Source organism: Gorilla gorilla, chromosome 20 (genome assembly GCF_029281585.2).
Source record: "Gorilla gorilla gorilla isolate KB3781 chromosome 20, NHGRI_mGorGor1-v2.1_pri, whole genome shotgun sequence".
NCBI lineage: Eukaryota > Metazoa > Chordata > Mammalia > Primates > Hominidae > Gorilla > Gorilla gorilla.
The window spans coordinates 67,839,410-67,865,230 of NC_073244.2; the positions used below are offsets into that span (position 1 = coordinate 67,839,410).

General features: G+C 42.2%; 2 protein-coding genes and 1 pseudogene across 4 annotated transcripts in view; 2 read left to right on the top strand and 1 right to left on the bottom strand.

Annotated features, from left to right (window-relative positions):
* The first annotated feature begins 1,490 nt into the window (after window positions 1-1,490).
* LOC109024957 (ret finger protein-like 4A) lies at window positions 1,491-5,816 on the top strand. The gene is made up of 3 exons (XM_055370639.2): window positions 1,491-1,575; window positions 4,189-4,483; window positions 4,995-5,816. Exons 2-3 carry the CDS (start codon window positions 4,198-4,200, stop codon window positions 5,570-5,572), a joined length of 864 nt encoding a protein of 287 aa, XP_055226614.1. The 5' UTR covers window positions 1,491-1,575; window positions 4,189-4,197; the 3' UTR covers window positions 5,573-5,816.
* A 4,143-nt stretch (window positions 5,817-9,959) lies between these two features.
* LOC101151446 (ret finger protein-like 4A) lies at window positions 9,960-11,282 on the top strand (annotated as a pseudogene).
* Window positions 11,283-17,144: 5,862 nt separating this feature from the next.
* Window positions 17,145-25,821, bottom strand: part of NLRP11 (NLR family pyrin domain containing 11) — a 41,052-nt gene continuing 32,375 nt past the window's right edge. For 2 of the 3 annotated variants that reach the window (XM_055370642.2, XM_031004310.3), the window contains 4 exons: window positions 24,690-24,860; window positions 21,614-21,784; window positions 21,192-21,362; window positions 17,145-18,267 (listed from right to left, as the gene is read on the bottom strand). In XM_055370642.2, the coding sequence (XP_055226617.1) occupies window positions 18,021-18,267; window positions 21,192-21,362; window positions 21,614-21,784; window positions 24,690-24,860 (760 nt within the window). In that variant the 3' untranslated portion in view covers window positions 17,145-18,020. The remainder of the gene's footprint in view (window positions 18,268-21,191; window positions 21,363-21,613; window positions 21,785-24,689; window positions 24,861-25,821) is intronic. The other variant, XM_055370643.1, reaches the window with a different exon arrangement.

Sequence of the window (25,821 nt, forward strand, 5' to 3'; positions counted from 1 at the left end):
CAGAAGCCAGCGGAGCTGCTTTCTGTGAAAAGATGCAATTGGAAAAGATGTGGAAAGTATCTAACACCCAAAGCAACCCCACCAGTGTGCCAGCAATCCTCAGACGCTATTCTCTGATTCTGAACGGAAGAACTCCTCTCCCAAGACATGAGCATGAATGCAATTCCAGGCTGTAAGATATTTTGGGAGAATATCAGAGAGGCAAATCAATCCACTGGGCTTGGTGCTTTCCACAACTGAGGCCACCAGGTATTCCCAAAGAGAACATAAATTTTGTTCAAGCTTTACTCAAAGCAGATAAAAATTAAAAGATGTGAGGGATCAGTGCTCCAGGAACATGGGTCCATAAAATTACAAGCTGGAGAATAACTGCTCCCAGAAATGTGAGTATATGTTAAAAGGATTTATATCAGAAAATAAACCAATTAGAATTATGCCAGAAGAGATAAGCATTTTCTCCCTGCATGCATATGTGTAGATACGGTATGTGTGTATACATGGACATACATGTGGCAGATTATATTATAGATCCCAATCAGTGAAGAAATGCAACGTGCAAGGATTTCACATAATATATGCACCACAACGTAGAGATTTGTGTTTCTCCATTTGCCTTCATGAGATAAAAGGAATTGAGAACTGCCTTGGCTTTGAATAGGAAAGAAGAGAATCTAGCAATCACTAGAGAATGATTACTGTGGAGATGATTCAATTAAAGACTCTTAATTTAATCACATTAATGTAATCAAATCCTTTCCCACCCTACCTCCAGTCTCCCACTTTTACATTCTTATGCATGAACTCTGATCACCTATAATATATTTAATACATGAGGAACCCATTTTTGAACATTTTTAAAGAGGAAATGAATCTCATTTTACTTATGTTGTGATGTAAGGGAAATAGAAAGATTGTAACAGTAACTTTTACCTTTCATTTTAGATGCTGCAACTAAAAAGAAAAACCGGACTTTCACTGGCTGACTGATTGTCTGGAAACCGTTTTGGGATTTCTTTCCTAAGCTTCTTAATTAGAATCTTTAGATTATAGAGAAAATGTTTTTGAGAGTTGAGTGTGGTCTGTGGAGTGTCCTATTAGTAACGACTTCTGAGTAGGCTTAACTCACCTCTTTTATAGAAATGTAAAAAGGTGTTACATTTATAAGAGAAAACTCTTTGAAAGTCGCACCGTTCATTTTAGAGGAATTTTAAATGTCACCCCAAATTTTAAGATTTTAATTAATTTTAATTAATTTCCAAATTTTAATCAATAGGCATAATATTCAAGATCTTATCTAAAAATTATTACGTGGCATTATTTTGTCCTTGTGAATTAAAATATAACACTGAAAACACAATCGTCTTCCTTTACGGTAAAAACCTGACCAGTAGTAACCATCTCAATGATGGAAGAATGAAATCAGAATCTGATTGGGTTGAAAAGGAGGGAAAGGGTGTGGCTAAGGTGGGTGGAGACACCCTCTCGTATAAAAGCCCCTGGCAGGCAGCTCTCACTCCAGATCTGAGCTGTCCGCAAAAGCAGCTGGAGGCCAGGGGAGAAACTCCTGAAGGAGAGGTGAGTTCAATCTCTTGGAATTCATTTTTACAAATGCGTATGAGAGTCTAGGGGAATGCAATAATGTCTTGATTCCACAAGAGTTGTCTGAGGCCAACTCCATGACAGACACACTGTATTTCTGGAGGATAATGGGACATCTGCCCTGGTAACAGTTAGGTAAGTCTTCGATTTTCAATACCGAGGCAAGAGACATGACAATCTCCATTTGCTTGAATTTCATCAGAATTTGGTAGACTTCCTGAAATGATGGACAGAGGTTCCGTGGCTGCGTTATTCAACGTCAGGTTTTCCTATGGGTTTGGTATTGTTTTCCTATTCTCCCCTTCCCACAACCCCTGGCAACCATCATTCTTCTCTTATTTTCTGATTTTTTTTTTGTTCAGTTTTTTGTTCCTTTTAATTCAGAAAGAGAAAGGGAAGGAAATGAAAAGCAAAGTTTGTTTAAATTACTATTGCGGAAAAGATCCGGCCGATGCTGGGACCTACCTCTTCCAGGATGGCGATTCATTATTTCTTTTATAATTTTGAGACAGGGTCTCGCTCTGTCTGCCAGGCTAGAGTGCAGTGGCTATTTTCTGATTCGATGAGATCAGTCAAGTCAGATTCCACATAACTGAGATCATACAGTGTTCACTTCCCTCAGCCTCACTTATTTCACTTCCCATCATGCCCTCGGCCTTCATCCACATTGGTGCAATGCCAGAATTGCCTTCTTTTTTATGGTAGAATAATCCAATGTATATATCACCATTTCCTCATCCATTGTTCTCTCACAGACTCTAGGGTTGTTTCCATGGCTCTTGTGAATAACGCAGCAGAGAACCTGAGAGTGCAGATGTCTCTTTGACATGCTGACCTCTTTCTTTCACGTAGAAACACAGAAGTAGGGTTGCTGGAACACAGGCAGTTCTATTCTTAATATTTTCAGAAACCTCCCTACTATTTTCTGTAGTGGTTGTACCAATTTTCTTTCCCACCAACCGTGCACAAGGGTTCCTCTTTCTCCACGGCCTTACCAACACTTATCTATTGTCTTTTTGATCATAGCCATCCTAGCAGAGAGGGGGTAAAATGTCATCGCGGTTTTGTTGCTGGAGGGCTCAGGAGGCTCTCTGGATGCCAGAGAGACCCCAGTCCCAGCCAGTTTCCAGGTTCTGGATGCTGTCGTGAGAAGGAATTCAGGGATGAGCTAGAATGAAGTGAAGGCAAGAAGTTTCTATTCCAGAGCAAAAGCACACTGTTAGGAGAGAAGTGTGGGCATGATTCTGAAAGCTGGTGGCGTTCAAAGGAGTTCCTGGTTTCTATTTTTGTCAGTCCTTCTAATTAGGAGGTGAACTAATCATTAGGTTTTCAAGGAAAAAAGCAGAGATTTTTTTAGAATTGGTGAGGTACCCATTTTTGTACTACATATGGGCATGCTGGGGTCAGCCGTGACACTGCAGAGTGTGTGATTTAGTGTGGTAATGACCGTGGTCATTACTGTGGCAATGCTTTCAAGCAGCTTAACTCCCTCCGGTTTTTTAGCACCTCATAAGCGCAGGTTCCTCCTTGTCCTTGTAATTTGAATGACAAGTGGCTAATTTTAACAGCCACTGTTTTGGTCTTATGTGAAACTGTCACTGGATACGTTCTCCATTCTCTTGTGACCACACAGTATTCCTGCCTCAGTTTAAATTGCATGTCTCGGACGGTGAGTGAGGTTGAGCTTGTTCCTCAGTACTTGCTGGTCATTGGTGTGTGCTTTTCAGAGAAATGTCTATTCAGGCTTTTGCCAATTGGAATTTGGATTATTTTGGCTTTTTCTTTCTTTTTGTTACGGCCTTGAAAATATTCCTTATATATTTTGGATATTAATCCACTGTCATATATATGGCTGCTTGTTTGTTTCTTTTTTAGTTCTGTTTTTTGCATTTTTTTTTTCCGCTATGCAGAATATTCAATTTTACCTGGTACGACTTATTTGTATTTTGTGTCTTGTCCTTTTGGTGTGCTATCAGGGCTTTCACCACATGCAGTTTACACAGTTCGGGAAGTAGAAGGTCTTCAAATGGACTCTAGCACTGTCCAATGGAAACATAAGATAACCCATATATGTAATTGTAAATTCATTTTCTGGTAGTCACATAAAATAGAACAAAGCAAGCCTAATGAATTTTGACTCAAAATATAATCATTTAACATGTGAGCAACTTTAAACGTTCTCAAGCAGATAGTTTACATTCTCTTTTCCCCCTTATGTCTTCAAAACGAAGAGTGTACTTGGCTCACAGCACATCTCCATTCAGATAAGCCCCATTTCAGGTCTCAATAGCCATTTGTGACTGGTGGCTAACATATCAAACAGCTCAGGTGTAGACTCCTTTCCTATTTCAACTCAAAGTCTCTCGGTGAATCATGCCCTTTATTCCAATGAGTATTACAGATATTAGAAGGTCAGGGCCTCGAGTCATTGACATTTGTATTCATGTTGTGTCTTCATCACTAGCAGTAGTGATTTTAAGTATCGTGCCATGATAGCTCCATGCATGTAAAGATAAAAGCCCCAAACACTATCAGCTGTTCATGCAGCTCGTGGAAATTCTAATACCATGTTCATTTTTTTTTCTATAGACATTTGCCATGGCCGAGCACTTCAAACAGGTCATTAGATGTCCTGTCTGTCTAAAAGATCTTGAAGACGCCGTGCAACTGAAATGTGGATATGCCTGCTGCCTCCAGTGCCTCAATTCACTCCAGAAGGAGCCTGATGGGGAAGGTTTACTGTGCCGTTTCTGCTCTGTGGTCTCTCAGAAGGATGACATCAAGCCCAAGTACAAGCTGAGGGCGCTGGTTTCCATCATCAAGGAACTAGAGCCCAAGCTGAAATCTGTTCTAACAATGAACCCAAGGATGAGGAAGTTTCAAGGTAAGGAATCTATAGGACCTGCCACAACCCATAAAAGGCACTGGGAAAACGACTTTCAAACATTTCTTCATTAAACATAGGCATTAGCAGGATATCTAGCTTCTAAAACTTCCATGCTTCCCAAACAACAGCAGTTCTCACCTTTGCGTAGAGATTTTCATGGAATCTGTGCAAGTTTGTAGAATACTTTGGAGAGCAAGCTACTGTCTTCTTTCATGTATCATATGTGCTAAATGGAAAACTAATTTTCATCCAATTATCCACTAACTTATTTCGAAAGGCATTTCTAATATGAATAAGGTGGACTTGTTACAATGATTATATGCATGCAGCCTATAGATAAAATTTAACCTCATCAGGTGGCCAAACAAGTTTCCCCAGGAAATTTTGATTTGGGAAAGAAAGTAGAATACAAGTAAAAGTGAATAATGTGTTTAAGTGTTTGCAGTCAAAGGGCAGAGGGAGTCTGTAGTGTGTGACTTTGCTGAACTCCTGGTTCTTCTTTGTACAGTGGATATGACCTTGGATGTGGACACAGCCAACAACTATCTCATCATTTCTGAAGACCTGAGGAGTTTCCGAAGTGGGGATTTGAGCCAGAATAGGAAGGAGCAAGCTGAGAGGTTCGACACTGCCCTGTGCGTCCTGGGCAACCCTGGCTTCACTTCCGGCCGCCATTACTGGGAGGTGGACGTGGGCACCAGCCAAGTGTGGGATGTGGGCGTGTGCAAGGAATCTGTGAACCGACAGGGGAAGATTGAGCTTTCTTCAGAACACGGCTTCTTGACTGTGGGTTGCAGACAAGGAAAGGTCTTTGCTGCCAGCACTGTGCCTATGACTCCTCTCTGGGTGGGTCCCCAGTTGCAAAGAGTGGGGATTTTCCTGGATGTAGGTATGAGGTCCATTTCCTTTTACAACGTTGGTGATGGGTGCCATATCTACACTTTCATCGAGATTCCTGTTTGCGAGCCATGGCGTCCATTTTTTGCTCATAAACGTGGAAGTCAAGATGATCAGAGCATCCTGAGTATCTGTTCTGTGATCAATCCAGCCAGTGCCAGTGCCCCGGTTTATTCTGGGGGAAAGTAAATAAACATTTGAACAAAATCATCTTTAGGAAGTTTCTGTACGCCCATAGCCATAGCTAGGAACTTTTCTGCTAGATACACATAGGTACAAAGGGACAGAAGGGAAAGAGCCATCACTGTGTAAACCATGAACAGAAAGCAATTATATTAATGAGGGGAAAATTACATTGTACTTAAAGTTTGTCATGTTGTTTTCTTTGGGGCTTATGTTTATATTTCTGTTCAATAAATATTTTGAAAATTCAGATTCATTTGCCAATGGTTTCTCTTTACTGCAAGATTAGTGTACTATGTGTTATGGAAGTTATGAACGAAATAATAATTTGAATGTGACCCAACACAGTAACTGAATTTCAAATGATAAGGACCTATGAATACGGCAAAATTATATATGTTCATGTATTCAGTTTAACCCAACAACTGAACACTGACATTCATTTCAAGCGCACACTGAGTGTTTGCCATGAATATGTGTGGTCTTAGAGAGAACTCATTAGCTATAAAATTGAAATACTATACACCCTCTCCTATGACGGCAAGAGAGTCAAATTAGAAATCAACAACAGGAAGAAATCCATAAATTCTCCACATACATGCAAATTAAATAACCACTTCTAAATAAAACGATCAAATATGAAACTACAATGGAAATTACAGCTATCCCGATTTGAATGAAAAGCACACATTTACAAAATTTCTAGATGCGGTTGAAGCTCAGTGAGAAACTCCTAATAGGAAGAAAACACCGTAATCAATCACCTGAATTTCTACTTGAACTTACTTCACTAAGAGCAATTCAATTGTCAGCATTTTGATGAAAACCATCTGACAAGTATCTGGGAAGTTCCAGACATTCTCACATCTTCCTGTCTTCTTCTGAGCCCTCCAAACGGTTGCAACCTCTGCCCGTTACCCAGTTCCAAAGTCGCTTCCACATTTTCAGGTACCTTAGTAGAATTGCCTCACTCCTGGTACCAATATTCTATATCAGTTCATTCTCACACTGCTCTAAAGAACTACCGGAGACTGGGTAATTTAGGAAGAAAAGAGGTTTCATTAATTTATAGTTCTGCAGGTCGCACGGCTAACATCACTGGGTGGCCTCCGGAAACTTAACAATCATGGAGGAAGCAAAGGGGAAGCGAGTGGCTTTTTCACATAGTGACATGAAAGAGAGGAAAAGGAAAGTGCCATACACTTTGAAATCATCAGATCGTGTGAGAACTCACTCACGGTCATGGGAACAGCGTGGAGGAAATCCGTCCCCGTGATCCAATCACCTCCCACCTGGTCCCTCCCCCAACACTGAGGATGACAATTCAACATGAGATTTGGCTGGGGACACGGAGCCAAACCGTATCACTTGATATGATCCCACAGAATACTATTAATTTTCATTCAGTCTTTTATTTCTTAACAAATGGTGGTAAAGTATATATCATTGACCATCTTAACCATTTTTAAGTGTAAAATTCAATGGTATTTATGATGTCCATATTATTTCGCCACCATCACTGCCATTCATCTCCAGAAATCTTTTCATCTTCCAAAACTGAAACTGTATACCCATCCTAGCCCTCTTTTAAATCCATCTATTTGTTGTCTGGCCTGAGTGCCTTATGTATTCTGGATGTTAACCCCTTATCGGATGTATGGTTTGCAAATATTTTCTCCCACTGTGTAGGTTGTCTCTTCACCTTATAGTTTCCTTTGTTGTGCAGCAGCGTTTACATGTGATGCGATCCCACTTGTCTATGTTTGCTTTTGTTGCCTGTGATTTAGGTGGTTATATAAAAAAAAAGTTTGCCCAGACAAATTTCTTAGATCTTTCCCCCTGTGTTTTGATCTGATAGTTTTACCATTTCAGGTCTTTCATTTACAATCACCATTTTAATTCCACTCTCTAATTTTATGACTTCAGTGTTTTTAGGTTCCTAGTAAGTTAGATCATTCGGTATTTATCGCTTTCTATATGACTTATTCCACTTAGCAAAATGCCCTCAAGTTTCATCCGTTTTTTTAGGGTGTACGATATTTCATTGTATATATAGCACAATTCCTTGATCTATTCTTCTGCCAACATTATCGAGTAAAAGGGATTCGCTGTCCAATGCTCTAGGAGTGAACAGGATGACATGGGGATGTTTGAGAAGAGAAAAGCATTGCATTGAAATTAAAACCCTAGGGAGACAGGAGTCCAGCTCTAATCTGTCGTCTCATACTGGCTTCATGTCAGCATTTATTAGAAAAGGTTCAGAGGGCCTGGCATGGTGGCTCATGCCTAAAATCCGAGCAATTTGGGAGGCAGATGCAGGTGGATCACTTGAGCTCAGGAGTAGGAGACCAGCCTGGGCAACGCAGTGAGACCCCCCCCCGTCTCGAAAACCACAAAAATGAGCTGTGCATGGTGGTGCAGTCCTGTAGTTCCAGCTACTCGGGGTGGCTGAGGCAGGAGGATCATCTGAGCCCGGGAGTTTCAGGCTGCAGTGAGCCGAGATCGAACCACTGCACTCCAGCCTGGGTGATTAAAAAAAAAAAGGTTCAGGGGATGGATTCTGAGATCAGTAAGTGATTGATGGAAGGAAAAGGGAGGTCTGGAAAGTCCATGGGCATGGGCAGTTATCTTTTCGTGCTTTCTTGTGGGTCGACTGTGCAAATTCAAAGGGTGTTAATGTACAACATGCAGTGGAAATTCGGGCTGTGACCTCAGCAAGCTTGTTCTCCACAGACTCCAGCTGGCCATATTGGCTCTAGCCAATTTCAGCCAGTTCTTTTGTTTCCTGAACAGAGGGAGTTTCAGTGTTTCAGCAAAGTTGTTTCTTTTCATTGTTTTCTTTTTCTTTTTTTGGGGGAGACAGGGTCTTGCTGTTACCTGGGCTGGATGCAGTGGTGCGATCTTGGCTCACTGCAGTCTCTATCTCCTGGGCTCACGTGATCCTCCCGTATCAGCCTCCAGAGTAGCTGGGACCACAGGTATGGGCCACCACACCCGGCTAATTTTTAAAATTATGTGTAGACACGGGTCTCACGATGTTGCGCTGGCTGGTCTTGAACTCCTGGGCCCAAACGATCCTCCTTTCTCAGCCTCAGAAAGTGCTGGAATTTACAAGTGTGAGTCACCGCGACCAGCCAAGTTTTTTCCCTTCTTACCTGCCATGCTGTACACTCAAAAATTTGTTAGTTACTGGTTTAACTCTTTTATTTTTATTTATTGTTTTAGACGAAGTCTCGCTCTGTCACCAGGCTGGGGTGCAGTGGCATGATCTCGCCTTTGCCCATTTCATAATCAGAATGTTAGTTTTAGGGTTTTTTTTTTCTATTGCGTTATGAGTTCTTTATATATTTTGGATATTAACCTAATATCAGATATATAATTTGCAAACATTTTTTTCCATTCTGTAGGCTTTCTTTTCATCGTCTCCCTTGTTTCCTTCATTATGCAGAACATTTTTTGTTTGACATAGTCCAACTTATTTATTTTTGTTTTTTGTGTAATATAATGCTGTAAGTTTCATGCCACATCCAGGTGGAACAAATACTATGCCATGGGAGTTTTTGAGAAAAGAAAAGCTTTATGTTAAAATTCAACTCCCAGGGAGACAGGAGTCCAGCTCTAATCTGTCGTCTCATACTGGCTTCAAATCACCATTTATTAGAAAAGGTTCAGAGGACCTGGCATGGTGGCACCTGCCTGAAATCCCAGCACTTTGGGCGGCTGAGGCAGGTGGATCATTTGATGTCAGTAGTAGGAGAGCAGCCTGGGCAACAAAGTGAGACCCCATCTCTCCAAAACACAAAAATTGGCCAGGCTTATTGTGGAGGTTGAGGGTCTCCAGTGCTGTCCAATATAAACATAATGTGATCAACATATGTAAGGATAAATTTATTGTCTAATAGCCACATAAATCAAGCAAAATGAAATAAGCCTAAGTAAGTTTAACAAAATATAAGCATTTCACATGTAATACATTTTTAAGATTCTCTAACAGATAGTTTACATCTCCCTTAGGTCTTCAAAATTTAGTGTATATTTTATACTCACAACACATCTTCATTTAGATAAGCACCATTTCAGGTGCTCAGTAGCCACATGTGGCTGGTGGCTACCATATTGGATAGCTCAGCTGTAGACCCTTTTGCCACTCAACTCAAAGCCTCATACCAAGCCATGGCCTTCATTCTAGCCAGTATTTCCAATATTGGAAGGTCAGGGCCCTGATCATTTATATTTGTACTTATATGGTATCTTCATTTCCTAGCACCAGTGCTTTACAAAGAGTAGGCGATGATGTCTTCATGCAGGTAAAGATGAAAGTGGCCCAAGAACTATCAGCCATTCCACTCACGTAAAAGCTAATACCATGCCTATTTATTCCCAGACAGTGGCCATGGCTGAACACTTTAAACAAGCAAGCAGTTGTCCTATCTGCCTGGATTATCTTGAAAACCCCATGCACCTGAAATGCGGATACATCTTTTGCCTCCGATGCATGAACTCACTGCGAAAGGGGCCCGATGGGAAGGGGGTGCTGTGCCCTTTCTGCCCTGTGGTCTCTCAGAAAAATGACACCAGGCCCGCTGCCCAGCTGGGGGCGCTGGTGTCCAAGATCAAGGAACTAGAGAGCCCAAGCTGAGAGCTGTTCTGCAGATGAATCCAAGGATGAGAAAGTTCCAAGGTAAGGAATCTGTACTACCTGCTCCAAGCCCATAAAGGGCCTGGGAAAAAGCAGCTTTTAAATGTCTTTCCGTTCAATACGGGTATTAGCTGAAGTCTGCAACCTAAAAGCTTTGTGATCCCAAACATCAGCTGTTATCAGCGCACAGTATAGATTTTCACAGGATCTGTACCAATTTATAATTATGAGAGCAAACTATCATCTCCTCCTTCATCCACCCTATGCACTAAGAGGGAGAAAAACCTTTAGTCAAAATATTGAATAACTTAAACAAGAATTTTTACTATGAGAAAGGTGGGCTTGTTGCAATTAGATTCATACATTCTATACATAAAATTTGACTGAATCGGGGGGCCAGGGAAATTCCTAAAGAAAGTTCGGATCTGAGAATGAACGTGGAATAAAAGAAGTGACAATGAATAAAATATTTGGGTCTGTGCAGTAGAAAGGCAGAGGGAGTCTGTAGTGTGTGTCTTTGCTGAACTACCGGCTCTTCTTTGCGCAGTGGATATGACCTTGGATGTGGACACAGCCAACAACTATCTCATCATTTCTGAAGACCTGAGGCGTGTCCGATGTGGGGATTTCAGACAGAATAGGAAGGAGCAAGCTGAGAGGTTCGACTCCGCACTGTGCGCCCTGGGCGCCCCTCGTTTCACTTCCGGCCGCCATTACTGGGAGGTGGACGTGGGCACCAGCCAAGTATGGGATGTGGGCGTGTGCAAGGAATCTGTGAACCGACAGGGGAACGTTGTACTCTCTTCAGAACTCGGCTTCTGGACTGTGGGTTTGAGAGAAGGACAGATCTACTTTGCCAGCACTAAGCTTGTGACGGGTCTCTGGGTGAGCCCAGGTCTACACCGAGTGGGGATTTACCTGGATATAAAAATGAGGGCCATTTCCTTCTATAATGTCAGTGATAGGTCACAAAGCTTCACATTCACGAAAATTTCTGCTACTGAGCCACTGCATCCATGTTTTGCTCACGCAGATACAAGTCGTGATGATCACGGATACTTGAGTGTGTGTGTGTAATTAATAATGGCAGTGCCAGTTCCCCAATTTATCCTGGGCAAGGCAACTATACACTTGAACACAGAAAACATCCACAGTAAGTGGCTGTGTGCTCGTGACCAAAGGCGAGAACTTCTCCGCTTGGTCCACTTATGGTTCAAAGTTATGGAAGAAGAATATGGGTCTTTCAATGAATTCTGAGCTCTACTTGTATTGCTGATGAAAAATTGCATATGAAATATAAAGCAGTGTCATTTTTTGGTAACTCATGCTTATGTTTCTTTTACAATAAACGTTTAACATTTTCAGATGAATTTGCAAATGTTTTTCTTTTGCTTTGCTGTAAGATCAAGTAAATGTGTTATGGAGGTTATAAACTATAATAATATAAATTGACCCCCAAAATTAATTCACTTTCTAAATGACAAGGAAACACTGCCTGTTAAACTGATAAAAGTATGTGCCTGTATGTGTTCAGTTTTAACCAACAACTGGAAAACACACATTCATCTCCAGTATACACTGAACATTTGCTAGCATAGACAGATGTGGCCGTAAGACAAATCACATTGACATGAAAATTGAAATAATATACACGCTGTTCTCAAATGCCAACAGAATTAAATTATAAATCAGTAACAAGAAGAAATCTGTAAAATCTCCACATACATGAAAATTAAACAACCACTTTAAAATAAAACACAAATCAAAGGTGAACTTATAAAGGAAATTATAAAATACCTTAAGCTGAGTGAAAGTAAATGCACAATATCACAAAATGTGCAGATGTAGTTGAGGTTTAGAGGGAAATTTATAGAAATAGACACTTATAGAATCAAGGAAAATACCCTCATCCATGATCTAGCTTCCTTTTTTTTTTTTTTTTTTTTTTGAGACAGAGTCTTGCTCTGTCGCCCAGGCTGGAGTGCAGTGGCGCAATCTCAGCTCACTGCAAGCTCCGCCTCCCGGGTTCACGCCATTCTCCTGCCTCAGCCTCCCAAGTAGCTGGGACCACAGGTGCCCGCCACTACGTCTGGTTAATTTTGTGTATTTTTGTTTTTTTTAGTAGAGACAGGGTTTCAGCATGTTAGCCAGGATGGTCTCGATCTCCTGACCTCGTGATCCGCCCGCCTCAGCCTCCCAAAGTGCTGGGATTACAGGAGCAAGCCACCGTGCCCGGCCGGTCTAGCTTCCATTTTTAAGTGAACAAATGCAGTGGCAAATTAGGTAAAAAACAAAACAAAACAAAGACTACAGTAGTAGTCAATGAAATAGAAAATGGATAAATGTTAAATAAAATTTTAAAAATTCAACACACGTTTTTTCAGGATCAAAGTAGTAAATCTTCAGCTAGAGTGAAGGAGTGAGGAAGGGATGAATTAAAACAATGAGTAAGCAAGAGAAAAGGAAGACAGGGCAAAATCAAGAGAGGCAGAGAAAGAAGAGACAGAGCCCATCGTGATGGCTCAAGCCTGTAACCCCAGCACTTCGGGAGGCCGAGAAGGGAGGATTGCTTGGACTCAGGAGTTTGAGACCAGCCTGGGCAACACAGCAAAACCCCATCTCTACAAAAATAATAATAAAAAAATTAGCTGGGTGTGTTGGTTTGCACCTGTGGTTTCAGCCACTTAGGAGGCTGAGGTGGGAGGATTGCTTGAGCCCCAGGAAGTTGAGGCTGCAGGGAGCCATGAGCCATGATCATGCCACTGCACTCCAGCCTGGGCTACAGAGTGAGACCCTATCTCCAAAAACAGAAAAGAAAATGTAACATATATACACAATGGAATAGTATTATCCATAGAAAAGAAGAAAGTTCTGTCATTCGCATCTACAGAAATGAACCTGGAATACACTATGCTTAATGAAACATACAGCCACAGAAAGAGAGATATCACATGATCTCATTCACTTGGAGAATTTTAAAAAGTGATCTCACAGAACTAGAGAGCAAGACCGGATGCAGTGGCTGACACCTGTAATCCCAGCACTTTGGGAGGCCGAGGCGGGCGGGTCACCTGAGGTCAGTTCAAGACCAGCCCGGCCAACATGGTGAAACCCCGTCTCTACTAAAAATACAAGAACTAGCCAGGCATGGTGGTGCACGCCTGTAATCCCAGCTACTCGGGAGGCTGAGGCACGAGAATCGCTTGAACCCGGGAGGTGGAGGTTGCAGTGAGCTGAGATTGCACCATTGCACTCCAGCCTGGGGGACAGAGTGAAATTCCGTCTCAAAAAAAGAAGGAAAAAAAAGAACTAGAGAGCAAAATGGGGTTACCAGGGGCCGGGGCTGGGGCTGGGGCAGTGAGGTGGGAGGGTTAGGGAATGGTTGGCCAAGATACACACAATTTCAGCTAGACAGGAGAAATAAATACAACATGGCAACAATAGTTAATAATAATATTCTTGAAAAATGCTAAGGGAGGCAATTTTCAGTGTTTTCATAAAAAACATGACAACTTTTCGAGGAAATGCATATATTACCTAACTAGATTTACCCGTTTGGTAACGCATCTACATTGCAAAACACCATGATGTACACAATCATTACATACAATTATTCTGATAATTTAAACAAGAATCAAACTTTACATGTTCAAAATGTTCCGTTTTACCTCAGTGAGATCTCAAAAAATTTTTTTAATAAAAAATAGTTCTGTTGAAACTCTCTCGTGAATTTTCCTTTCAGTTGTTGTACTTTATTGCCCCTAAATTGCTTACTGGTTCCTTCTTAAACTTTCTCTTTATTCATGTTCTCTATTTGATGGGAGTTATTCCTCTGGTTTATTTTTGTTCTTCTGCCCTTGATTTTCTTGAGTTCTTTGTGCATATTTAAGATAATTAATTTAGTATTTGGAGAGGAAGCCCAATGTCTTGGCTTGCTCATATGCTATTTTTTCTTATGACTATTATACTGTCTTGTGTGTGTGCAATTTTTTGGTAAGAAAAAGTGGACATTTTGTGTGGCAAACCCTGGACATCAAATTCTCACCCCTGAGCAGGCTTTCTTGTTGCTGCTGGTTGTGAGTTGGAGTCTTCTGTTTTTGTTCTAATTTTTTTGTTTTGTTTGAACCTTTGTAAACTACTGTGTAAAGGTTTCACTTTCTCCTGTGTGGCCACTGAAGTCTCTGCCTTCTGGTCTACTAACAATTTGATGGAGATTTTTAAAAAATGCCTGAACCCAAACCCAAAATTCTCTCAAGCTCTTTGCCATGGGATCCCTCTAGGGGGCTTAGCCAAGATTTTTTTTTTTTTTTTTTTTTTTTTTTAGACGGAGTCTAGCTCTGTCGCCCAGGCTGGAGGGCAGTGGCGCGATCTCGGCGCACTGCAACCTCCGCCTCCCAGGTTCACTAGCCAGGATTTTTACAACTTTCATTTCAGCCTTCATTTCCTGCTTGCATGGAGCCTCAGGATCATCAGAGGTAAAACACAGGGTTTCTCAGATTTTTATAATCTTGCATGGACATGTATGATTGAACTCAATCCTTGGTATACCTCAGTGCTATTCAAAGCCCTTACTATCTCATGTAATTCTCCCCCCAGACTCTTCCTTAATAGGCTTTTCATTCTGTCATCTGTTTTCCCTGTTATCCCTTACCCAGGCAACTTCAGCAAGTGTATTTGTCTTCAAGTGCTTTTAATGACACTGGCACCCCCAATAAATCAGCTTTAGTCTGTGTAGCTCTAAAAAGGGTGAAATAAAGGCAAGCCCTTGAGCCAACCCTTCAAGGAACCACTAAGATAGATGGAGGCACACAACCACAATTCTTTGAGAACAAAGATTCTTCTTCCTGTGGCATCAGCGTGCTGGCCTGGGAATGAGGGACGCCATGTTCTCAGCAGCTATCAAGCTGCAGAGTGGGGAAGAGTAGGTGGGTGAGTTAAAATACCACAACTCAGCTGGGTGCAGTGGCTCACGCCTGTAATCCCCGCGCTTTAGGAGGCCGAGGCGGGCAGATCACCAGGTCAGGAGATCCAGACCACCCTGGCCAACATGGTGAAACCCCATCTCCACTACAGATACAAAAATTAGCTGGGCGTGGTGGTGGGTGCCTGTAATCCCAGCTACTCGGGAGGCTGAGGCAGGAGAATCGCTTGAACCCGGAAGAAGGGGCTTGCAGTGAGTCGAGATCATGCCACTGCACTCTGGCCTGGTGATAGAACAAGATTCCATAAAAAAAAAAAAAAAAGGCCACAACTCTCTTCCTGAAATTAAGCAGCTTCTTCCTTCACTCACGGTTCCCCTGGAGGTTGTAAATTATTAGATTCAAATTTTCCACAAAGGTTGATTTTGACAGTTATTTCCCAGTTTAATTCTTGTTTTACCAAAGACTACTTTTAAAATTCCCTACCTTGAAACTTGCAGTGAGATCACTCCATTAATTTTAAACAGAATTTTAAAATGCCGATATTATTGCTCTATATGCTCTAAATAGGGCTTTTGTCTATTTGTAGGAATGCTTCCTCTCAGTGCAGATTATCTAGAATAAAGAAGGGAAGTCTGTTTCTCCAAGGAGAGGCACAGGAGGCAGGGCTATATAGGTAACCTGGATGACAAATTACAATATGCCATGGAGTATGTGGACATTGAAGATATGCAATATTGAGGTGGGAAGATGGCTTCAATGACTTCAGAATTTTCAGTCATGGGAAAACAAGAGGTTTCCTTAAATTGTGATAGCCTGGCCGGGTGCAGTGGCTCACACCTGTAATCCCAGCACTTTCAGAGGCTGAGTTGGACGGATCACTCAAGACCAGCCTGGGCAATATGGTGAGACCCCTTCTCTACTAAAAGTACAAAAAATTAGGGGGGTATGGTTGCATGCATCTGTGGTCTCAGCTACTGGGGAGGTTGAGGTGGGAGAATCACTTGAGCTCAGGAAGTCGAGGCTGCAGTGAGTTGTAATCATGCCACTGCATGCCAGCCTGGGCGACAGAGTGAGATCCAGTCTCAAAAAAAAAATTATCTTATTTTAGAAACATGTCAGAAAAATCAAAGAACACGCCCAGTTGAAACTACAGTAAGATCCTTTAATTCACCTTCAAGATTTCTTTCCACAGCTGATTATGACTTGATTCTGAAATCAGAGTTTTGAAAAGGAACATAGAAAACACTTTTAGCCAGTTATTCTGCTAATCATCAGAATCTTCACATCATGTCCAGAAGTTGCATTTATCAGAAGTGGCTGAGGAGGTTTTGCATTGGGAATCAAATATTCTCATCAGAGAAGCCCCAGACTCACTGAGGCAATGTCACTGAGAGATACTACAGATGACATGATCGTGACATCTCTGTGGGGAGATCAGGTCCAGGAGCCTGTCTCTAACTAGGGACTCAGGTGCCCCAGCTTATGGTGACTGACACATCCCTCTACAGAGCTTGTTGCCAAGACCACCCCAGTGAGTGCTTCTGTACATTTAGAGCAAAAGGCAGAACATAAAGATCTCAAACAGGAGAAGAGCTCAGAGCTGAGGGTGAGCAATAGCATTGGGCAAAATAGGTTTACCCCTGCCTGGCTCTGAGCCACACCATCCATGCCCCGGCTGGACCAAGACAGTGGCATATTAAGCCAGGTGCTTGGCTTGAGCTCCTGGCTCAATGTGGGACCAGAAAGCTCAGGTTTACTGTATACCCCTGTGTCCTAGAAACACTGTCAAAGGGAGAAATTAGGACAGTTCTCCTTAGAAACTGAGCCAAGGATCACTTGAGGTCAGGCGATCCAGACCACCCTGGCCAACATGGTGAAACCCCATTTCCACTAAAAATACAAAAATTAGCTGGGCGTGGTGGTGGGCACCTGTAGTCCCAGCTACTCAGGAGGCTGAGGCAGGAGAATCACTTGAACCCTGGAGGCAGAAGGCTGCAGTGAGCTGAGATCACACCACTGCACTCCAGCCTGGGCAGCACAGCGAGACTCCATCTCAAAAAAAAAAAAAAAAAATTTTTTTTTTCAGCACGTAAAGACACTAAAACCTACCCACCTTGAGTAGGTATCCCCTCACCTATGGAGGCCTATTAGGTACAGCAACCAGATGCTTAGTAATGGGGCATTGTAAATACAGTGTCAGGGTTGGAAACATTATCAGAGGATGCCCAGTTCAACTCCCTCTTCTGAAAGAAGGTGAAAAGGAGACGCTTTTTCTGAGGCCACACATATCTGATATTTCTCCACAGCTTAGAGAAGTCACCCTTCATCCCATGGAACACACACAAGTTTGTGAGCGGAGCTGGCTAAGAGCAGGGGAGATACGGAAATGAATGCCAGTTACGGTGTTAGGTAGATCCGGGAAGAACATGGTGCAGCAGGAATACAAAGTCAGGAGGGAAGGTGAGATGAGGATTTCATTTCGAAGGATTCCTAGGGATACCTTCTAACAACTCTCCCTAGACCAAAACAAAAACAAAAACAAAAAAAACAAACAAAAACAAAACCCAGAAAAACAAAAACAAGAAACAAGCCATGAAAGGATCATAGTTTCTTTAGTGTTACTCCACCATGCCCACTGATGAAACAATCATGCTTCACAGCTTTTTCCAATGCATTTTATCCTTTATTACTTCATATAATCCTTTTAATACTCTTGAGACAGTGTAGGAATTTGAAGTGGTTGACTGGATCAAGGTCACACACATACACACACACACACACACACACACACACACACACACACACACATCAAATAGGAAAATTATAGTCCTAATTCTCTTGCATCCCAGTCACGGTAGTAATTTATAATAAATACTGTTTACATAGAACATGATCAAAGGGGTTGCCTAGATGCTGTATTTGACGTTCTCATGGCTGCAGACATTCTGGGAAATTTGAAAAACATGTAATCCAAATTAGAATTAGGTATTATTGAACCTGGCTGAGAAGCAGGTGTCACACCAATTTCTCTGCCTTCCTTTAAAGACCAGGTTTCAGACAGAAAGATCAAACTGGGTTTTCTTTCCTTTACAGTCATCAGCAACTGCTGGGTTTGTGTGTTCAGGCCAGTTAATGGAAGCCTGAAGGAAAACAGAGAGAGAACGCCGTTAATGCTACATGTGAGGTCTCAGCTTTGTTGCATCAATGACTAATTCCCCATATGGCATCCTTTGGGTATTCTTGGGAGTATCTCAAGCCATCTCTGAGGAAACAAAAATCTGTTCCAGACTGAAAACCGTGAGATAGCGATTTCTCCATTAAATATTAGAATGTAAGACAAGATTTCCATTGGGAGAACTGTTTGAAGTAATATTAGTAGTAACCAACGCCACTACGTGCTCAGTGCTTTACATGCATCTCACATTACATCCTCACAATGGGTAATGCCATTCAAGACTTTATAGGTTCCAATACTGAGGGTCAAAATTTCCAACTAAAATATGTTTACAGGCTGGACGCAGTGACCCACGTCTAATCCCAGCACTTTGGGAGGCTGAGGCAGGCAGATTACTTGAGCTCAGGAGTTTGAGACCAGCCTGGGCAACATGCCAAAACCCCATCTCTACCAAAGATACAAAAACTTAGCCAGGTGTGGTGGTGTGTGCCTGTGGTCCCAGCTATTTGGGAGGCTGAGGTGGATTACTTGCACCTGGGAGGTCAAGGCTGCAGTGAGCCATGATCATACCACTGCTCTCCAGCCTGAGTCACAGAGCAAGACCCTAACTAAAAAAAAAAAAAATGTACATAGCTAGAGAACAGAGGCACACTTACACCGCAGCCCATGCTCACGTTTCTTTCTCCAAATCAAAGAGGAGGATTCAGCCACTTATTTTGTGCCCTCTTTGCATGTGAGTGTCCCAATTAGCATGTAGGCACAAATACCTTTATAACCTGAAATATGGTCATTTCTGCAGTTTAGTTTTTTTTGAGCACCTATAATACTGAAGGAAAAATATCCCTGGCATCATGGAGCTCATGTTCTAGTGGAAGGAATTAGATAATAGAATAAATACATTATACATCTGAAGGTGAGAAGAGCCCTGGGGGGGGAAAATAAAGAGAATAAGCAATTTGGAAAATTTGTAATGTTTATGGGTTTTTCTATGCATCTGAAAGTTTGACTCAATATCCATATTTACGAAAAAATTATCATTTAGAGATGACAAGGGAAAACAACTCATAGTAGGGTCTCCAGCATAGAGTCTGTGATCTCATTTCATCTTTAAGAGTTCTGAGATAATTATCCCCATTTTCCATTTGAGAAAAATTGGACATGAGTGGGAAATGAGTTGCCCCTCCTGTATTTTATTAATGGGTCATCAGGATGCTTATACTTAGTCTCTAATTGAACGCTCAGTAACCTGAATATGATTTTCCTTTAAATAAGGCAGGTAGAAACGGAATGCTAGATATTGCCAGAGCTTTCTACACACGTTACAGTGTGAATGGAAGCTGATAGGCAGCTTCTAAATGGCTTCTAACAATCCTCACCTTGTATCAATCACACCCTTGTATCATCTTTGCCTCTAGCGTAGGCAAGGCCTGTGATTTGCTTCCTTTGAGATGGAGTCTTGCTCTGTCACCCAGGCTGGAGTGCAATGGTGCGATCTGGGCTCACTGCAAACTCCACCTCCCAGGTTCAAGTGATTCTCGTGCCTCAGCCTCCCGAGTAGCTGGGATTACAGGTATGCATCACTACGCCGGGCTAACTTTTGTATTTTTAGTAGAAATGGGTTTTCACCATGTTGGCCAGGCTGGTTTCAAACTTCCGACCTCAAGTGATCCACCCGCCTTAGCCTTCCAAAGTGCTGGAATTACAGGCATGAACCACAGCACCTGGCCAAATTTGCTTCTATCCAATAGGCAAATATGGTGAGATGTCACTTCTTTGGTGAGCCTACATAGAACTGCTACTTCTGCCTTGCTAACAAACTCTACTGCCTTGAAAAACCTGACAAACAGTTGCTGTTTGAGAGTTGGAGAGCGAGTCTTTTCAGTGTTTCTTGCCAATAACTGAGGGCCTCTTCCAGCCAACAGCTCTCAAGGTACTAAGACCCTTACTTAGCCCAACAGCACTACAGGAACTGAATTCTGCCAACAACCACACGATCTTAGAAGCAGGCTGAGTTTTCCTTTCCCAGACATACCTTCAGATTTGACCCTAGCCCTGGATGACATCTTGGCTGCAGCCTCATGAGAGATCTCAAGGACGACCAACTAAGCTGGGATTGGAGTCCTGACACTCACATAGACTGTAAGATAATGTGTCATTTAATCCAAGTTGGTGGTAACATACTTGGCAACAGTTAGCTAACACAGAAAGGAAGAGAACTTTTGCTTTATGAGAGGAATCTAATGGATTTGGAAACATGAAATAGACTGAGAAGTGCCTATTTTTATTCTCTGGTAATGAGGGGTACATCCAAATGGAGGAAAGAAAATAGAAAATATTCATAGAACCCTTTTTGGTCTACGTCAAGTATAATATCAACTGTCATCTTTTACTCACCATTGAGTACATCCTCTGCTTTAAGAACTAGGCATACATTTTCAATCTCCCAAGAGGAAAGACTTTTTTTTTTTTTTGTATTGGAAACTGGCAAGAGGGTTTCTCATCATCATCTTATAGGTCCTAGACCATCTCAACACAGAATTTTCCCCATCACGGCCAGGCGCGGTGGCTCACGCCTATAATCCCAGCACTTCAGGAGGCCAAGGTGGACGGATCATGAGGTCAGGAGATTGAGACCACCATGGCCAACATGGTGAAACCCTGTCTCTACTAAAAATAGAAAAAATTAGCTGGGTGTGGTGGTGGGTGCCTGTAGTCCCAGCTACTCAGGAGGCTGAGGCAGGAGAATCACTTGAAGCTGGGAGGCTGATGTTGCAATGAGCCAAGATCACGCCACTGCACTCCAGCCTGGGCAACAGAGTGAGACTCTGTCTCTCAAAAAAAAAAAAAAAAAAGAATTTTCCCCATCACCAAGGAAAATAGGCAACTTACCCAACTACCTTAAGTACACAATCTGGGCTGATCAAGCTCTCAAGAAGTTTTGCAACTCCTTCATTGCCCAAGTGATTTTGAAGCAAGTTGAGTCTTTCTAGTGTTTTGTTGGTGGTAAGAACAGAGGCAAGAGATCGACAGCAGGCACTGGTTAACATGCACTCTTCTAGCCTGCAATGAAGATGCACAGGTAAGGTGGGGCCAAATCCTTGAGGAAAAATGGCAGATGAGATGGGTGAGAACTGGACATCTACTAGATCCCTCCAAGTTTTGGGCAAAAGAACTGACTGAGCAATAAGAGTCCCATTTCAAACACTAGACTATTATGTCGGAGGTATTGTATTTCCCAATCCACTTCCTCTTGTGCTTTTCTTCAGCTGTTGCTAGCTAAAGGCAGGGATCCTTCTCCACCAGGCACCTACCCAATATTCACCAACATGCAGTTGGGATGTCTCAAACCACCACATAGCAGCTGCATTCCTGCATCTTCTATTTTGTTGCTCCCAATCTCCAGGCTCCTCAGTTTTTCATTAGTAGCAATAACTATGGCAATATATTGACAGATATCGCTGCTAAAGAAACAGCCAGACAGACTGCAAAACAGAAACATGAGCTAGAGTCATGACCACCTGTCTCCAAAGATTTATTTCACAGAGTGTTAAGCATTCTTGGACCCGTCTTGTGACATTCATGAATAAGGGACTGCTTACAGAAACAAGAGCAGTGTTAACACCTACAGGTCACTTACAACATACCAGGCATTGTTCAAAACTCCTAATGCACATTAAACTCACAATGATCACAGGGCTCTTATCCTGGTTTTACAAACAAGGAAACTGAGGCCAGAATGTTTTAAGCATTTTTGTCCCGGGAAGCCACATACATTCAACCTACACCATCACAATACTGAGCTTGGATTCTGAAGAATTATGTTAGGCAACCTCCTCTGACATTCACGTTTCTGCCTTTCAGTACTCATGTCAAAATCCAACATCGAGAAGGGCTAAATACATTCTTTCTATAAGGAGAATTTTACCAAATGGTCCTTTCTCAAAGCAAGCAAAGTACTCACGATTGTCCGTGTTCTCCCATGTGACCTGCCACCTTGTTTTTCCATTCACGTCTCCCCCATTATCTACTCCTACAATCCTACTTCATTGCCTCACCACGTTGGCCTTCTTGTTGATTCTCGAGCACAGTTGGCTGTTTCTCTGTTAACAGCTCTGCACCGACTATTCATTCTGCTTGCAAGCGCCACTCTAGTGATCTGTATGACTCCATCCACAACCTTCTCCAAGTCTTTGCTCAAATGTCCCCTTGTCAATGAGGTGACATTGACCTTGCTTAGAGATGGCCGTACCCTACCCTCAGCACTCCTGATTACGTTCCCTTAGTATTGAATTAAAAAAGTTTCCATAGCAGTTTTTACTGTCTGATACAGGAGTTGACAGCCTTTTTCTATAAGGGGCCAGATAATAGTTTAGGCTTCACTGGCCATGGTGCCTCTGTCACAACTACTCAATTTTGCCACTGCAGCACAAATGCATGCATGAAACACATGTAGATGAATGGCTGTGTTCCAGTAAGATCTTTATAAAACCAGGCAGAGGGCCAGATTTGGCCCCTGGGTGATACAGTTTGCTGACCTCTGGTCTCACAATACATAAGTTTCTTATGTTTTATTTCCTATCTCCTCCCAGTGCCAATACAAGATCCATTAATACATGGATATTTATTCTGTTCACTGATGTATCCCAGCCACCTAGAGGAGTGCCTGACACTTAACATATATTCTTTGTTATAGAATGTATATTAAATACTGAATAATCAGATATTAAAGCAGATTCCAGAAGATCCTATTTTCCATTTAGTAGTTATAAAATTTGGGTGGTGCATGCCTGTAGTCCTAGCTACTCAGGAGGCTGAGACAGAAGGATCACTTGAGCCCAGCAGTCTGAGACTGGCCCGGGCAATATAGCAAAACCCTGTCGGTAAAATATATAGAGCATTAATGATGTGCCAACCACATCCATGCTTTCAAACTTAGAGGAAAATAAAGGGTGATCAATAATGTGGGGTTTCACGTGCCATATGGGAGCTCATAGAGGAGGTCCCTATCCAGCTTTGGGTAGGTGATAGACAAAATGGACAGTTATACTTAAGACAATTCTTGAAGGATGACAAAAGAATGTGTTTGGAGTCTACAGCAAGGTTCAAACTATGGTCTGAGAGCCAAATCTAGACAACTTTGTTTTTTATTTATAAAGTTTTATTGGAACATAGCCACACCCATTTGACATTTTTCATGGCCTCTCTTGAGCTATGGGAGAGTTAAAAATAGTTATGACAGGGACATTATGGCCCACAAAGCCCAGAGTATTTACTGTCTAGCCTGTTATAGAAAAAGGTTTCTAACCCCTATTCTACAGTATGAGTGAATTTGTCTCAACCTACTAAGTACAAACTAAGGGCCATGAAAAAAAGGGAGGGTGAGTTATATTATTTTCCCCAAGGCAGCTTTCCCTAAACTGCCTTGTCAAAGGAAGCAAGATTCTAGAAAGAGAAGATATCCCTGCAATTTCCTATTTTACCTGCCCATTTGTACCAAATTACAATGGTAACATGGATTTAACTTATAACCACAAGACAGAAATAAAGATAAGATACCATACTGCTGAGCATATTCTTATACAGTCCAGTAAGCAATTCAGTTCATGAGCTCACAAGCCATAGTGTTGCTATTTTATGAACAGGAGATGCTTTTAGGTTATCAGTTTCTTGTATTTCTGAGCCCAAAAAAAGGCATTCGAAATAGAACATTTTCAAGAGAGTTCAAATTAAACAACTCCAAGGAATTTTTTAAACAATTTTTTTTTCAGGCAAGTGGGAGACTCACTACTTCTGAGAAAATACGAGAAGTTTGATTATTCAGCATCATTGATGAGGAACACTCAGAAAGCTGTAGTGGTTTGTTACATATTTTTTCCTGGAAGTTCAATCAGAGGCCATTGCATCATGCCTAAATTAGATGTCTTTGGCTGGTACCAGTGGCTTGGATATGGCCACCTCCTCCAATGCATCCCTTTTCCAATAAAGCTATTTCCCAACAGAAAGATGCCCCTATGATCGCCAACCCCAAAAGATATTCACTGCCTCAGAAATTGTAAGCCAGGCCAGGGCAGGATCTTTGGGTCCCTTCTCCTGTGGCATTTTCCCATGCTATGTCCACCCGGGGGCAGGGGGAGGGGTCCGGCCCAGGCACCCTTCTCCATGTGATAAGGATCTGAGGGATTTTGTGAACTCTGCTCCTTCTGAGCTAAAAGGTTTTGCCAATGAATCTTACCGTGCTTTCATGTTGCCTATTCTGGGGAGCCCATGCTCCCGTACCCCTATCACCCATGATGCCATCACTGGAATCTTATCCCTGCCACCAACCCCACCACCCAAGCCCTTATGCAGTAGAAACACAGTCATCCAGGACAACTGTGGGAGACTTACTGAAGCTCCTCTAACTGACAGGTTGGAAACAGCAAGGGAAATGTCACATGCAACACTCCGTAATTTTTTAAGCGATTCACACACAGGTCTAGCTGTCTTAGAGTTGGGCTGAACAGAAGCACTCTTCCAAGGGCGCTGCAGCAATTTTCAGTGAGACAGCAGAAGACTAACCTGCACACAGAGAAGAGTGAGTCAGTAACAGTGTGAGCACCAGAGAGGGGAGCACCTGAGCCCACCCACCCCACGCCCACGGGCGCCTCAATGCCTTCTACTGCCATTGCCCCAAATCTCTACCAATGACTTTCTTATTTGGAAAAGGAGATTAGAAGTACCCCAAATAGTGCAGAGGGTGAAATATAGAATGGATGATGCAGAACAGGGCATGAGAAAAATCTAACTCCAACTTCCACTAACGGAATAATCTTATAGACGTTACTTCTGGAACTTGGTTTCTCCCATCGTTTGATAAAGTATATTTGGCTAAATTGAATCCTAAGATTTTCAGTTTAAAAACTCACTTTGAAAGTTACTTTATTATTTATAAGTGAATACAGGAACTGTTGAAGATTTTTTTAAACTGGGAAAAAGTGAAGACAGACGGCATACCAGAAGCCCTGTTGTTAGCCCATTTTGTGGTATCCCGTTTTGTCTGTCCAGGTTTAGCTCGTTGCCAATATGTGGAAGTTTACTCAATCCTAATCTGGATTTCCAGCCTCTATTTTTTTTTCCATTATTTATTTTTAAATAATTTTTTAAAATAGAGATGGGGGTCTCACTGTGTTGCCCAGGCTGGTCTTGAACTCCTGGGCTCAAGTGATCCGCCTGCCTTGGCCTCCCAAAGTGCCGGAATTATAGGCGTGAGCCACCACACCCGGCCGAATCTCTATTTTTTTTAACCTGTTTTCTATTTGCCCTGGGAATACTGCACTGGCAGTGAGCTGCACTTTTTTCCTAAACAGGGAATGGGTTAAAAAGTTGGAAATAGGCCGGGCACAGTGGTTCACACCTGTAATCCTGGCACCTTGGGAGGGGGAGACAGGAGGATCACCTGAGTTCAGGACTTCGAGACTAGCCTGGTCAACATGGTGAAACCCCGTCTCTGCTAAAAATACAAAAATTAGCTGGCATGGTG

Excerpts from the sequence above, each read along its gene's own strand:
- LOC109024957 (XM_055370639.2), top strand. The coding sequence starts at position 4,198 with ATGGCCGAGCACTTCAAACAGGTCATTAGATGTCCTGTCTGTCTAAAA. Across the intron at positions 4,484-4,994 it reads AAGGATGAGGAAGTTTCAAG|TGGATATGACCTTGGATGTG; the intron begins GTAAGGAATCTA and ends TTCTTTGTACAG.